The following is a 15053-nucleotide window of genomic DNA, read 5'->3' on the forward strand; positions in this document are numbered from 1 at the left end:
TCCAGTTCAGTATTCTACTGGGCCACAGAATACTGGGGTTGGTCAGTTTCCAATTTCTCTAATATTTTACAAACTGTCATGCTTGTGCATTCTATTCACTTCTGGAAAAAATGGAAATTGTGAATCTGCCAATCAATCTGGCAGCAACCCCCCCCCCCCCTCCAGGCTATTTTACCAATCAGTGAAATTTTTGTGCAACGTAACCAGTCCCCGGACATGCCCTACTGTACAGAATCACAGCCCATTTTCTCTTCTGCAAAGGGCACCATATAGGGCACTGCTTGACATTTCCTCCAATAGAAGGGCACTCGCTAAATCATTTTATCATATTTTCCTGCTCAGTAAGGCACATATAAAGAGGGTACCCCAGATGGCACTAAATCATGAGAAGAGCAGCCGAGTCCACCAGTGGCTACAATGATCAATGATATAAGAAAATAAAATAACAAACAAAAACCCTCATTCTTGCTTATGATACTGAAATTTCTGCATAACAAAAGTATTGCTTAAAAATGTAATAATTTTAAAATACAATATTGAAATGTATAGTGTCCAGTTTCAGAGGTAAATTACATAAATGCCATTGTTAAACAGCTATTACGATCACTTCCAGTTTGGTGATCAGTGGTCATTGTTGGCACACCACCGCACACAGTGCACAGCAACCAAATGTATCCTCTGCATTTAACCCATATGTGACATCGTGACGTAGCAGGGGGCAGCTCTGATATTTAGGGTGATGGCACTTGTCTACCTTTTGGGAGCAAAGGATGGGAAACCGTGATCATCAGGGAAGAACTTAGCTTGACCTGAGGGATCAACAAGTGCCAGATCCAATAGGTCAGATTCAGTTACACTATGAGGAAACATCATCACTTCCTGAGGTCAGTGAAACACCAGTTGTGATGCTGAGGATCTATTAGACTGAACAGGAAGGCAGAATGGATGGTAAGTGATGCACTCCATATTGTCCTCTAGTTGGTTTATTCAAATGTAAAAAAATATTATTGTGGACTATGTGTTTAATTTATTGCAATATTGTTACATTTGAATGGCTATGCTTGTATTACACCATCAAAGCCTTTTAAAAACATATTGTAGTATTTTCTTAGAAAGCAGAAGTAGAACACATTAAACAAGCTGAAAGTAAAAATGATAAATGGTTATTTCTGGTTATGCAGAGAAAGTGCATTTCACACTTAAGCAGTCGTAGACATAAAATAGTTTAACAAAAAAAGGGAAAAATAAATATATTTTTGAAGTTTTGCAATTAATTTGTTATGGTTCTGAAATTACAGTTTAAATTTTAGAATGCTTTTCAAACTTATTTATGAAAACTGCTATATATATTTTATTTCACCTAAATAACATGTAAGTATTTTTCTGTCCCAAACAGAGATAAACAAATCTTTCAGTGTGTTATTCTCAGAGTATTACAATGAGTCCTACTACGACGGAGACGACACGGGCAAGCTGAGCAATGGCGTAAATGTCTGTAAGGTCACGGCCATCGCGCCCGAAGTGAACATTTTCGTGTGCGTTTTCTACATGCTGATTTTCCTGCTAGCTATCCCAGGGAACATCCTCGTCGGGCTGGTCATCGCCTCTGCCAAGCAGGCACTGACACCCTCTGATATGTACCTGTTTAACCTCTCGCTGGCCGACGGGCTCCTGGCGCTGACCCTGCCTCTGTGGGCGACGTCAATGATGCGGGGTTGGGTCTTCGGTGACGTCATGTGCAAGCTGACCAACATGGCGCAAGAGCTCAGCTTCTATTGCAGCATCTTCTTTCTGGCTTGCATCAGCGTGGACCGCTACCGCGTCATTGTACACGCCATGGAGGCGAGGAAGGAGCACTGGGGTATGCTCAGCCGGGTCGTGTGTGCCGGTGTCTGGTCCGCCGGAGCCGTTCTGTCTGTCTCTTCGGCGGTCTTCAGTGGCACGGTCAAGTCGCCCGACAACAAGCTGCAGGTGTGCGACGAAGGTTTCCAGCAGATGGCTCGGCTGCTGCGGCACACGGTGGGCTTCCTGCTGCCGCTGGCCGTCATGCTGGCCTGTTACGGCGTGACGGTGGTGCGGCTCCTGCAGACTCGCAGCTTCCGGAAGCAGCGGGCCATGCGCGTGATCCTGGCGGTGGTAGCCGCCTTCCTGCTGTGCTGGGCGCCGCACCACGTGACGGTGATGGTCGACACGCTGATGAAAATCGGTCAGGTAGATTTCAATTGCAGCGCCCGGCAATCCATGGACATGGCGCTGTTCGTCACCCAGAGCATGGCGCTGCTGCACAGCTGCGTCAACCCCGTGCTGTATGCCTTCGTCGGGGAGAAGTTCCGGAGAAACCTGCGGCAGCTGTTCCACAGATGGGCCACACTGGAGCGCACCTCCAGCCTCAGATTTAGCAGGTCCACCTCCCAGACCTCAGAAGGTGCCGCCTTCATGTAACTGCGACCACCCCACTGGACAAGCTGTGCCCGTCAACTCATGAGACCACATAGGTGGCCATCTAGGGCGCCATCTTCTGGGGGGGTGCTGAAATAGCAAGCCATTTTCACTGAAGCTTGCCTTGGGTGCTACATGACCTTAGACCGGTACTGTGCGTAAGCGTTCATTTTAAGTAGCAATGTGTGTTGGTGCATCTTCACAAACCTTATATGTGCTATTTTTATTTGCTACAATTTTACTGGAAAACTACAAGAAATCATGTGTATCAGGCCCACAACTGGATTAGAAGATGAAACTTTATATATGAATATGATATGTATTTTGTTTAAGAAAAAAGAGATTATATCAAGTTTAAGCTTGAGAGATTTTCACCCGAGATATGCCGAACTGTCAAATCACTCTAAACCATGGGTTGTTTGCTCTCTTCCTGGAAGCAGTGATTTTTTCTCTGTATTAGTCACATTTTGACTTTTCAAAAATGTTTTAAATAAGCCTCCCACAAACAATACATTTGTTTTTTAAAAATTGTTTTTGTATTTAAAATAAAGTCCAGTAGCATCTACCCAATTACAGCAAACGAAGCAATTTTATTATTTGCTTGCATTTTTCTTTAGTCATAATAAAACGAAATGATTCACATTGAGTTAAATACCAGTTTCAAATATTCCCGTCTACCACATACATTTAGAGGGGTAGTAAACAGGAACTTGACTAACCACCTACGTTTTTGTGTCCTTGTTATGGTGTTTACTGCCCTCCTGCGGTTTCCAGTGGTTCACTGCGTGTTTTTGCGCAAGGCGTGTATTTCGCGGTGGTAAACGAGGCATGCAAAATCGAAAAAAAATAAAGGTGCAAATGATAACACTCGTTTATCAGAAGAAGAGCGTAAAAGCTAACTGTCGTAACTTATCTCACAGGCGCTGCAGCTGAACACTTCCACTCGTTGCTAACAGTGACATAGATTACAGATTATGACTATTTTAACTTTTTCCTCGGTTCCATTGGATAAGTGCAAAGACCTGTTTTAAATTATTACTATTTTTCCACTGATTATTTTGGACTGTTTTTCCCCTTTAAATGTATAGCATATGAACTGTTCATTTGAGTGCAAGTGCAATTTTCTATTCATCTACCAAGTGCTTACCTTGGTCAGGGTCATGGGGGCGGGGTTTAGAGCCTATCCCAGACTGCATACAGCACCAGGCTTGAGCACACCGCGGACAGGATGACTGTCCATTCCCGGGTACACACACTAACACCATATGGGTGAATTTGGAGGTGCAAATTCTCTCTTGGTCTAAGTTGTTAGTCTTTGAACTGTTAACATGGAGAGAACAGGCAAACTCCTCACATGGGATGGCGGAGGGATTTGAACCCCCCAACCCTGAAGGTGTGAGGCAACACCGCTACCCAACAAACTGCCGTGTGCATTAATAACTGTGACGACAATAAAAAAAAAGTATTATATTCAGCTTGTTATTGTTATATTATTCTATCTATCTGCTGAATGCAGCTGATTGCAAAGATAAGTCCTTCATGTACTAGAATTTGGATTAAAGTCCATCTTTTCACATCATGATGCTTGGTGGCTTTTAAGTCAAAGATACAGTTAAACAGCAGCGTATTCTGGAATCCCAGCTTGCCTGTTGTCGTAGCAAAACCGAACACTGATTTTCAGCTTGCAATGTAAAATCACAGTGTACTACACACATACATTAGCTACAATCGGAAAGAAACACATTAGCAGTCCAACAATGAATTTAAACATGTTTTCAGCTAATCATGTTTATGACTTAGTTACTAGTTTCTGTCAGTGACGATTAGATCTCTCTTGCGCCTCCTCCTTTTATCAGTCACGTTATTGAGGAAGCCTGAAATCATCTTATGGTGGTTAAAAGACTCACAGCTTTGGAGCTACAGAGACTTATCTGCAACAGCAGAAGTGCATCGGGTGATTAAAAGCAACTAGAAGTTCACCTAGTTCAGCCTCTTATCTGGAAAGACATTCATCTGAAAACTTGTTATTTTACACTGCACTCTGATTTCTGAAAACGGGCATCTGGGAGACAAGTAAGTAACGTTTGCCTAAAATCAGCTTTCAGAATCATCTTTTGCAATGTCTTTAGGTATAAATGTTTTCATTTGTCTAACCTTGAGCAATGTTTCTACTGCAAATGAAAGCACACCCATCTTTACTATAGGCTTTGGTAATATTCTGTACTTATTCACATTTGATAATATGGTTCATTTATAAATTTCATTGATGCATTTTTGGTTTCCATCAAGCCAGTTAAACTGAAATAATTTTCCTCCTGAACCCACAGTGCGACATTCATGACAGGCCAGACAATACAGTGCTAAAGACAGAGTTATGGAATAATAGTGCAAAAATAGTGCAAAACATAGTGCAAAACATAGTGCACAAAAATCCTGTACAATTATCAATAATTTAAGGGGACAAAAGACAGAAGGAAAATTATTGCCTATCTAGCTAACATAACATAAAATAACATAACAGAACATCTGCCATGCAGGACCATGTGCTGGTGACAGCTTTCTTTGCATTTTTGCAAGAAATATCCATTTCTTGCAAACATGCAAATGCAATTATTCTGTGACATTCCCTCGGCTCGCCACTATTCAGCCTTAAGCATGGAGGATAGAAATAATCTTTGTCGTTTTATCCTTACAATTCAGATTCACACTGGTGAGGCCAAAGAGAGGATCCTCTCATTTCTGGGTTTGTTTGGATTGCAATTATACACAAAGCTGGAATAAACCCCACATTTCAGCTCAGTATACATTTCCATGCCAGCACCGTCTAGATTATATTGCTGGCTCCTCTATATTGTTATTCCACCATCACTGTGCGGGGTTTCTGAGGAATGACAGACACGACTCCAGAGGCACATCACAGGAAATCTCTCGTCAAACTCCTGACTGCGGTTTTCCGGACCTCTGGCCACTTCCACGATACGGAGTTTCCGGAGAAAACTGTGTTTTCCTTACCATGCTGTTTGAAGTTGGAGCTGTTTAGTTTGACTAGCATATTTGTCAGAAATGTCAGTCAGGCAGCCATTGAGAACTGAACAGCTATGCGATCTCCTTTCTCCCTTCAGTTCACAGACGCCTTGACTGATGTCACAGTAGGATAAATACTATAAGAATTCCTATACAGTCTAATGTCGAGTTACTCCTGATCGGGTAGCACTGTTCTTGACCGAGCATAAATACTTAGTAATAACTCAGTGACTACTTAAGTACAAATCATATACAAACAATGAACAAATGTAGTCGCTACTTGAGAGAAAAGATGCGTCAAGATTCATTAATGATGGACAAACATGAGATCGGTATTTCACTTGTGTTATTCGTTACTTGTTCCTTCAGTAGTTCCTTCAGCAGTTCACAGAATTAACAGATACAGTAACAAATGCAGCAACTGCTTGAGATAAAACATGCAAAATCATTAATAATGAATTAACATGGGATCGATATGTAACTAAGATTTAGTTTGCGGTTAATTAATATTTACATAATACATATGCTTAATATAGACCTGCATTAGGCTATTTGTGCCCAGTCAAGTGAAGCTTGGACGTAGGAGGACGTTAGCAGGTGTATTGCTTAGTGTAACAGGTGCAGCGGAATGGGCAGCATTGTCAGCCGTATCTAATCAGCATTACAATATTGTAGCGCCAGCGAGATGCTTAATTCTTGCCGGGAGTTATCTGTAAATAGCCCTTCTTGGTGTCATTGTTAATACTTGTGTTCCTACCGCGGTGTGTTACCGATTGTCGTGTCCCAGATACACACATATGTTGAAATGACATTGATTCCATACATTAGACAAAAACAACGTTGATCTTCAGTGTTTCACTTTATATCAACATTGAATCAAGGTTTTGCCACCATCATTTTTTTCAGTATTGAAAATCTGACCAAAATCAATTCAGTTTCAACGTTGATAATTTAACACTGACCATAATTCAACGCATTTAACTATAATTCAACGTCGAAACAATAACATGGCAATATCTGGGTCCTGTCTGATGCGTGTCTCTAAACATTGGGCGAATACCCACGGTGTGTGTGCCTTACCGCCCGTTAATACTTCTGAAGACTTCTACAGAAGAATACGATGTGTTAAAACACATTTTGCTCAATGAGAATGTTAAGGAATATGCTCAGATCTTATCATTTAATGTCTACTGGTAAAAAAAAATAGTTTTTAAAAATTTGCAGTTTCCCGAGCTGTTCTGCGGTATGCAAACCTTTCTGGGTTTTTGACACTCTTTCCTGTTTTCAAAATGAGAAAGATTTGTACGAAAGTCAGACGTATCACATCTGTTCCCATATCCTTCTGTGATCCAGGAATAAAAGAGTTGTATTAATTACAGTAACTTATTGTTTGTTTGTTTGTTTGTTTTTTTTAATGAAATGTTGAGGTGGCGGCATGGTGGTGCAGTGGTTAGCACTGTTGCCTCACACCTCTGGGACCCAGGTTTGAGTCTCCGCCTGGGTCACATGTGTGCGGAGTTTGCATGTTCTCCCCATGTCGTCGTGGGGTTTCCTCCGGGTACTCCGGTTTCCCCCCACAGTCCAAAAACATGCTGAGGCTAATTGGAGTTGCTAAATTGCCCGTAGGTGTGCATGTGTGAGTGAATGGTGTGTGAGTGTGCCCTGCGATGGGCTGGCCCCCCATCCTGGGTTGTTCCCTGCCTCGTGCCCATTGCTTCCGGGATAGGCTCCGGACCCCCCGCGACCCAGTGGGATAAGCGGTTTGGAAAATGGATGGATGGATGGATGTTGAGGTGGTGAAAAACGTACCCTACATTTGTAACGTCATCTTAAAGCCCTAACTAATAAAAATACAATGTTTCCTACAGAGGACAAAAATAAATTACTGCATCTGAGAAGGACAATATCTGTTTTCCCAACGTGGCAAAGATCATTCTTTGTTTTTATCTTTAGGCTGGGTTGATTGATCACTAGAGCAAAAAAAACCTTTGAATGACTCTTCTTGTCAATATCAAAATAGGCAACAATGACTTATCTTCAAATAACGAATGAGCAACTTGAAATTCTGGAATTATGATGTTATTGGCTGATATTCTGCACGCTAACTACATCTGAGTAAAGGGTATTTTTACCGAATGACAATAATACTGTTTTCGATATGAAATTAAGCACTTGTTCTCAATATTGAAATTTAAATTATGATTAGTATAACATTCTGGGTGTGACAAAAATGTACAGTACAATGTCCATTAGAGCTGAAGGGTGATGCAGGTAGCATGCAACAGTTTGTCCACTACAAGGAGCTTGAAACCTTTGCCAGGTCGCACAGGGTAAAACCCTTGAAGGGGATACCAGCCGGTCGCAGGACACACACTCACACGCACACACACACACACGTAGGGTATACCTATCCCTATGGGGTCCGCTCATTCACTTCTATGGGAAAAATGCTAACGCTAACTATGACAACCTTAACCCCCGCCCTGCCCTAACCATAATCATAAGTAACCAAGCAAAATGCAAGAGTTTTTGCATTTTTAACTTTTTCATAGGAGTCACCAATTTTTATAAAATGGTTATTTATCACGTTATGGGGACATTGTGTCCCCATAAGGATAGGTATACCTGCTTGCACACTCTCTCTCTCTCTCTCTCTCTCTCTCTCTCACACACACACACACACACACACACACACACACACACAGAGTTATGCACACTGCAGCACCCAAAATTGGAATATATCTGATGCTGTATATCACAATAGACGGACTCTTAAAATCTATGTGTAGAATTGTCAAAGATGATATAATTTGTCCCGGCACTAGTTAACTGTTTGTTAGACATTCTCTTGTTCTCTAGATGCTGAATGAGTAATACAATTAAGTTGATTAATTACTGTTTACATGCACTAGCAATAGAGTGAGCAGATACTGCATGTCGGGGAGGGAACTTTGAGCTAATCCAGGTTTTACAAGCTACTTTTAAACTGAAAGGCTCCTGTTTTTGGCTAAATATCTCTGTTCTTCTTGTGCTTTGACTGTTTTGCTTCCTTGATTGAAAGACTCATCCAGCTGGGTCACATTACCATTAGTGACACATGCATGATAACAGGAGACTGACCAATCAGCACACAGCAAGAACTCGGTGCTTAAGTGCAATCCGGGTCCTTTTATTGAAATAGTAGTTTAAAGATCCTGTTTTAGCTCAAAGTATCATCCCTGATGTGGATTATCTGGTCACCCTAATCAGTAATGAATACCATTAATTAATGCATATTGTAATGTTTCCCATCAGATGACAGGTATGGTCGTCATGGAATTTAACACATCAGATGAGAATTACAGTGATTATGATTACAATGATGGAGTGTCACCCTGCAACAACAACAATATGGATTTGAACAGTACAGGCTTGGCCGTCACCTACATCATAGTGGTCCTTGTCAGTCTGCTGGGGAACAGCCTTGTCATCTATGTGATATGCTGTATGGAGAGAAGGAAGACCTCCACAGATGTGTACCTGATGAACCTGGCCCTGGCTGACCTCCTCTTCTCCCTGACCCTCCCCCTGTGGGCCGTCTACATTTACTCCGAGTGGATGTTCGGCACCGCGCTTTGCAAACTGACATCCGGCTTGCAGGAGATGACCTTCTATGGCGGCGTCCTGCTGCTGGCCAGCATCAGCGTTGACCGCTACCTGGCCATCGTGAAAGCCACACGGGTGATTGTGCACAAGCGCCACCTAGTGAGTTTAGTGTGTGGCTGCGTGTGGCTGGTGGCGGGGATGCTCGCTGTGCCTGTCTGCGTCCACAAGGAGGCCTTCACTCCCTCAGGCTCAACCAGGAAAGTGTGCCATGACAACGTGACGGGCAAGAAAGTGGAGCAATGGCAGCTGAGCATGCGACTCCTACGCTATATTGTGGGTTTCTTCATCCCACTGATGGTCATGATTTTTTGCTATGGCAGCACATCCTGCACACTTTACCGTTCACGCAACAGTCAGAAGCACAAGGCCATGAGGGTTATCCTGTCCGTGGTGCTGGCTTTCGTAGTCTGCTGGCTCCCCTACAATATCGCCGTCCTCGTCGATATCCTGATGCGAGGAAACCTGCTCAGCGAATCCTGTGATCTCAGGCAACAGGTGGTATTTAGCCTCCAGGTGACGGAGATCCTGGCCTTCTCGCACTGTGCCGTCAACCCCATCCTGTATGCCTTCATCGGCCAGAAGTTCCGTGACGAGCTTCTCACTACGCTCTTCAAGCACGGCCTCATTAACAAGAAGGTCCTGTCCACCTACAGGAAGAACTCAGTATACTCTTTCTCTGGGAACACATCCATCACCCGATAATCAATTCAGTGTTTGATCCACTGACTCCCAAAGTAAAGTCAAATCAAGTCAAGTCATATCAAGTCAAGTCAAGTTATATCAGGTCAAGTCAAGTCAAGTCATATCAAGTCAAGTCATATCAAGTGAAGTCAAGTCATATCAAGTGAAGTCAAGTCAAGTCATATCAAGTCAAGTCAAGTCAAGTCAAATGGGCTTTATTGTCAAACCATCCATATACAGGTATATATGAAATAACATTTCCCCAGGACCATGTATAACATACAGATAGTGAGTGACAATGGAGGGTTTTTACAATACTTAGACTACAAAACAAAGTACAGCATGACACTGGGGGTGAGGGGGAACACAACAGTTTATATACATAGTGCTATGTGTATGTAAACAATAAGTGACAAAGCCACATAAAAGTGTGGATTTTGTATAATAATACTGATAATTCTATGCATCATATACTAGACAGACCTTCTAATGCTTCAGCTTTGTATTTGTAACATATTTAATAGCACATCTTACTCTCTGGAGCAGTTGTTTTGTCTTGTCTCATATCTAAGTTCTTGGTCATTCTGTGGGACATGCGGTGGGTGGACTAGGTGAAAACACAGTGTAATACGGAGATTTATGTTAAACAGCTGCTTATGCTTAAACTTAGGGTTAAGTGTTTTATCGGACCTACATATCTTGACTTAGAAAGAGGTAAGGGATGCACGCTGATTACAGTGCGTGGCCACACCTGCCACATTAGAAACCACCTCAGGGATGAGAACCTGAGTGCAGCTGTACAGTGTGAGTTTTATTTCCAGTGACTGCAATGGCAATCCTGGCAGCAAGGATCACAACTGAGGCCAAGTAGATATATTCTGTATCAGATTCAGGTTGGTGTCTTTGGAGAGTTCTTTTGTGGAAATAACAATTCTATTTCCTCTTCAGTAAAGACAATGTTCTTGTTAATTCAGACACAAAGGAAATAGACAGTGAGTTCGCAGTTACAAACACATCATCACTTTACATTTGCATTCACATTTATCGCAGTGAACTGTGAGAATCTGTCGATTGTTCTGTCTTCCACACATAAGTCATATTAAAAGTGAGGTTAGGGCTATAAAGGATATTGCTCATTTCATCTTCTGAAGGTGTACCTGCCAGTGTTTGAGGTCTTATAGCAGCATGTGAACACTGATATGCTCCTCTACAGCACCAAAGCTCTGCCAGGCCCACAGCAAAGGAACTCAAAGAACTACATGCAAAAAGTTACACTGCAAATAATCATTATAACAGCTAAGATGTGTGAGCTAAGTCAGTGGTCTTGAACTGGTTTAGCTTCAAGACCCATATTTTCCTTAATCACAACCCAAATTTTAAAGATTTTGAACCAAATTTTTTTCACAAATAGTGTAGCTCCTGGCTCTTCAAATCTGAACCTCGATTCCAAATCCAGGTAGTTAGGTTAATAATTACTGATTCTAATTGGCTGCAAGTTTTATTCCTGTCTTGTGGTTAAGCGCTGGTGTAACTGATAAAATTTGCCTATTTGCCAGGGTGTTAGTGGTAATTTTTTTAACCACATGCTTCATGACCCACTGACAATGGTCCTGCCATCAGCTTTTGAGGTTGAGAAATATTGATTCAAGTGTCTGTGAATGTGGTATGATCACTGGTGCCAGAACATCTCAGAAACATACACCAAACTGGGTTGTCATATGTGCTAAGGGGTCTAGAGTTTACAGGGATTGGTGTGATGAACGAAAAACATCCAGTCAGCGGCAGATCTGTTGCTGAAAACACCTTGTTAAATGAGTGAGGTCAGAGGAGAATGTTTAGCCTGGTTAAAGCTAACAGGATGACCACTGCAGCACGAATACTGAAGTGATTTTATAAAGACCATTTAACAAATACGGGTGGTTTGCTTTAGACAAGTAAAATATACTGTTTTCTGTTGTATTGCTTTTTTATTCTGTCAGTAAATAAAACTATATAAAATGCCTGCTACACTGCAAATTGCTATGTTCTTGCCAACATGTAAAATATTAAATCTGGAAATATTATATTATCTTTTTTAAAAAAAAAATGTTTACTGGTTTCTCTCTTTGGATTTGTGGTATATTCTTATATTGATCTGTGTTATGTATCTCGGTTATTCAGAAGATCTTATAATTGACCCATTTACTGGTAAAACACATTAGACAACTTATCAATGGCAAACGTACTGCATTTATATAGCGCTTTTCTACTCTTACTAGTACTCAATGCGCTTTACATTTCATGCCTCCCATTCACCCATCTACACACCAGTGGCGGAGGCTGCCATGCAAGGCGTAAGACTGCACACTGGGAGCAATGTGGGGTTCAGTGTCTTGCTCAAGGACGCTTTGATAGGGTCAGAAGGAACCAGGACTCGAACCTACAACCCACCGGTTGCTGAACGATAGGACTACCGCCACCTGTGCCACCATCTTCCCGCATGCTTCTATACCATGCTTTTTCCACTGCAAACTTTTTCAAGATTCACTAACAAGCTTAAGCAAGTTGATTGATTTAAGAACCACACAAGGCATATTTAAAAAATATTTTTTATTCAATGAAAAATGGCCTAACATGCTCCACCTACAAAAAAATAAAAGGACCTTCTTGTCTTTCTCTGTTTCTCCCTCTAGCCGACTCTTTCACTATCTTGCATTCCCCACTTGTTTATTATGTAAAGTATATGTCGCAAAATGCCACTGAGTGTATGAGAGTAATCTGTTGACTACTTTCAGATGTCAATAAATGCTGGAAAATTTCAATTGCAGTCATTGTTATGATTTCAGTTCCTTGTTTTACGTTGTATCCTCTGAGCAGGGCTGTAGATCTGCTGAAAATCTACTTTCAAATTAAACATGGATTTATACTTATTTCCTTCAAGATCAGCCAGCTTCTTTAAAGTAACAGCATATTCAAGCTACACTAATTGTAAGTAACGCCGAGTTGAATTATGGATTTATTTTCGTGGTCCTTGCTCTATATTTTTTCATCGTTCTAAAATTAAAACTGCAAAAATGCAAATTAGGATTTTTTTTTTTTGATTTTGAGGTGGCATGTCACTGGTCCAGTGTCGTCTTCCTTCGGATACTCCAGTTTCCCCCCACAGTCCAAAACATACTGAGGCTAATTGGAGTTACTGAATTGTCCATAAGTGTGAGTATACCCTGGATGAATGGATGTTTATGCCTATATTCAGTTTATTTTTACTTATTATTGTGCTGTCGGAAGCCCGATAGCAAGTCATTTGATCTTAAAATGAGCATTTTTCTACATATTTAAAACCTTTAAACGCCTCTCAAAGCATGCCTATTTCTGGACTTGAGCTAACCTGTTTTAAGAATTCTTGTCAAGTAAAAATAGCTTACTGCATGGACAGAAAATTTCACTAGTAAGTCATTTTCTCCTCAAATTCCGTGTTTATTTCCTGTATTTCATCTAATGTGTTTTGCAGTGGACCTTTGGAAAATTGTGATCTTTGGAGTCTGCGATTGCCAGAGAACATGAAGATGTTATGGGCATCCATCCACCCATCCATCCATCCATCCACCCACCCACCCATCCATCCATCCATCTCCCAAAGAAAACAACTTAATGCGTGTTTGCAAATTAGAGAGAAACAATAATGTGAAAAGTTAAAATGGGAAGCCATTTGATGTGAGATTTGATAATGACACGAGAGATTAAAGCGGAACTCCGCTCTGAGCTGATCACATCAGTGTTTCTCTTTTGGAAAGAACATCGCAGCACAGAGGTTTTTTTGCATATGGTAAACGGAAACATCTTGTTTAATGTCGCAGTGTGTCACTTTTTGACCCATACTGATAAGTCTTGATACTTTCTTCCCCCATTATCTGCACCAAAGTTGACCTGGAGCCTGTATCACGAGGCAGGATTTCTTGCTTAACCAGATAACTTGTCAGATTTAAGGTAGTATGGGGTAAATATAAGAATGAAAATGAAGTCCATGTAGGCTTGGGTACCTTAAATCCAACAAGTTACGGGCCCCTGACGTCTTGAGAAATTTCCTTTTGTCTCTCAGAGAAAGTGGCCAGAGACTGACATGGCGATTGCCACAGTATTTTGCAATCTTCCCAGCATGTAGGACACCCGTTTACCCTGGCATCAGAGATGGGGACCAGCCCCCACCCTACACACACACACACACACACACACACACACACACACATAGCTAGTTCAATCAGATAAAAAAAGATATTGAAAATGACCTTCTGTCATGATACATGCCATGGAGGACATGAACTTTACAAAGTTGAAGCATCATTTTCTTCATCTGAAGATTTGTGTAGCGCAATGAAAAATTAGCCCTCTACAATATTTGTGCCCTTGAGAGGTAAAGTGGGCTATCCCGCAGAAACAAAGCATTGAGAAAATGAGCTCCAAAGTTGCAATTATTTTTAAAAATCAGTGTGCCTATACCCTACAATTGATATATATCATAGGTAGCACAGATCTCAGTATATTTAAAAGATAGATAGACCCTCAATAATTAATATTGGACACTAAACTCATTTTTTGACTGACATGTGGGATAGCCCACTTTACCTCTCAAGGGCACATTTTTAGTATAGAATTCATTATCCTCTTGTAATTGGCTCCACACCACTGTCTGCCCTGTCTACTGTGTGCACATTCCCTGCAACAGCACAAGAGTTGCTTAATAAACCACAGTTGAGGATGTGACAGCAACGATAGCATCTGATGTTTCCGGTACCAGTGGAGCCCCTCCATTGACTCGCTGATTCTCTATAGCAACACTGAAGACTGAAAGACAGAAAGCACTTTCCTTGGAAGTCCGACACGATGGTAAAAATTCGTGCGTTTGCTTGTAGACTGTGGAACGGGTGCTGCAGATGTTGCCTCGCCAGTGTCTGATGGCGTTCCCCATTATCTTTCCCGCAGGCCTTCAGCTTGTTTGAACATAGTCTATCACCGGGATGATGTATCAATCCGCAAAGTTGTGGATCAGTAATCAGAATGTCCACCCAGTTGGGTCCCCGCTATGCATTCTCACGCCTGCGCACCTGGCATACTGCTCGTGAGTGGAAAATCGAACAGAAAGAAAAACTTTAAACCGTTAACAAAAGTATACATAAAAACATACATATAAAACATTCACACTAATACTGCAGATTATATAGCATGGAAATGAAGCCAATCACAACATCACAAATCAAAACCAGACACCAGTTGTAATATTTTAATAC

General features: G+C 41.5%; 2 protein-coding genes across 2 annotated transcripts; both read left to right on the plus strand.

The window, feature by feature from the left end:
- The first annotated feature begins 516 nt into the window (after positions 1-516).
- On the plus strand, positions 517-3091 carry LOC125710278 (C-X-C chemokine receptor type 1). Its single transcript, XM_048979842.1, has 2 exons — positions 517-948; positions 1397-3091. The coding sequence occupies exons 1-2, from the start codon at positions 942-944 to the stop codon at positions 2440-2442; spliced, it is 1053 nt and encodes a 350-aa protein (XP_048835799.1). The 5' UTR covers positions 517-941; the 3' UTR covers positions 2443-3091.
- Positions 3092-4351: 1260 nt separating this feature from the next.
- On the plus strand, positions 4352-12590 carry cxcr2 (chemokine (C-X-C motif) receptor 2). Its single transcript, XM_048979852.1, has 2 exons — positions 4352-4512; positions 8758-12590. Exon 2 carries the CDS (start codon positions 8758-8760, stop codon positions 9808-9810), a length of 1053 nt encoding a protein of 350 aa, XP_048835809.1. The 5' UTR covers positions 4352-4512; the 3' UTR covers positions 9811-12590.
- The last annotated feature ends 2463 nt before the right edge of the window (positions 12591-15053 follow it).

This window comes from Brienomyrus brachyistius, chromosome 16 (genome assembly GCF_023856365.1).
Source record: "Brienomyrus brachyistius isolate T26 chromosome 16, BBRACH_0.4, whole genome shotgun sequence".
Classification (NCBI taxonomy): Eukaryota; Metazoa; Chordata; class Actinopteri; order Osteoglossiformes; family Mormyridae; genus Brienomyrus; species Brienomyrus brachyistius.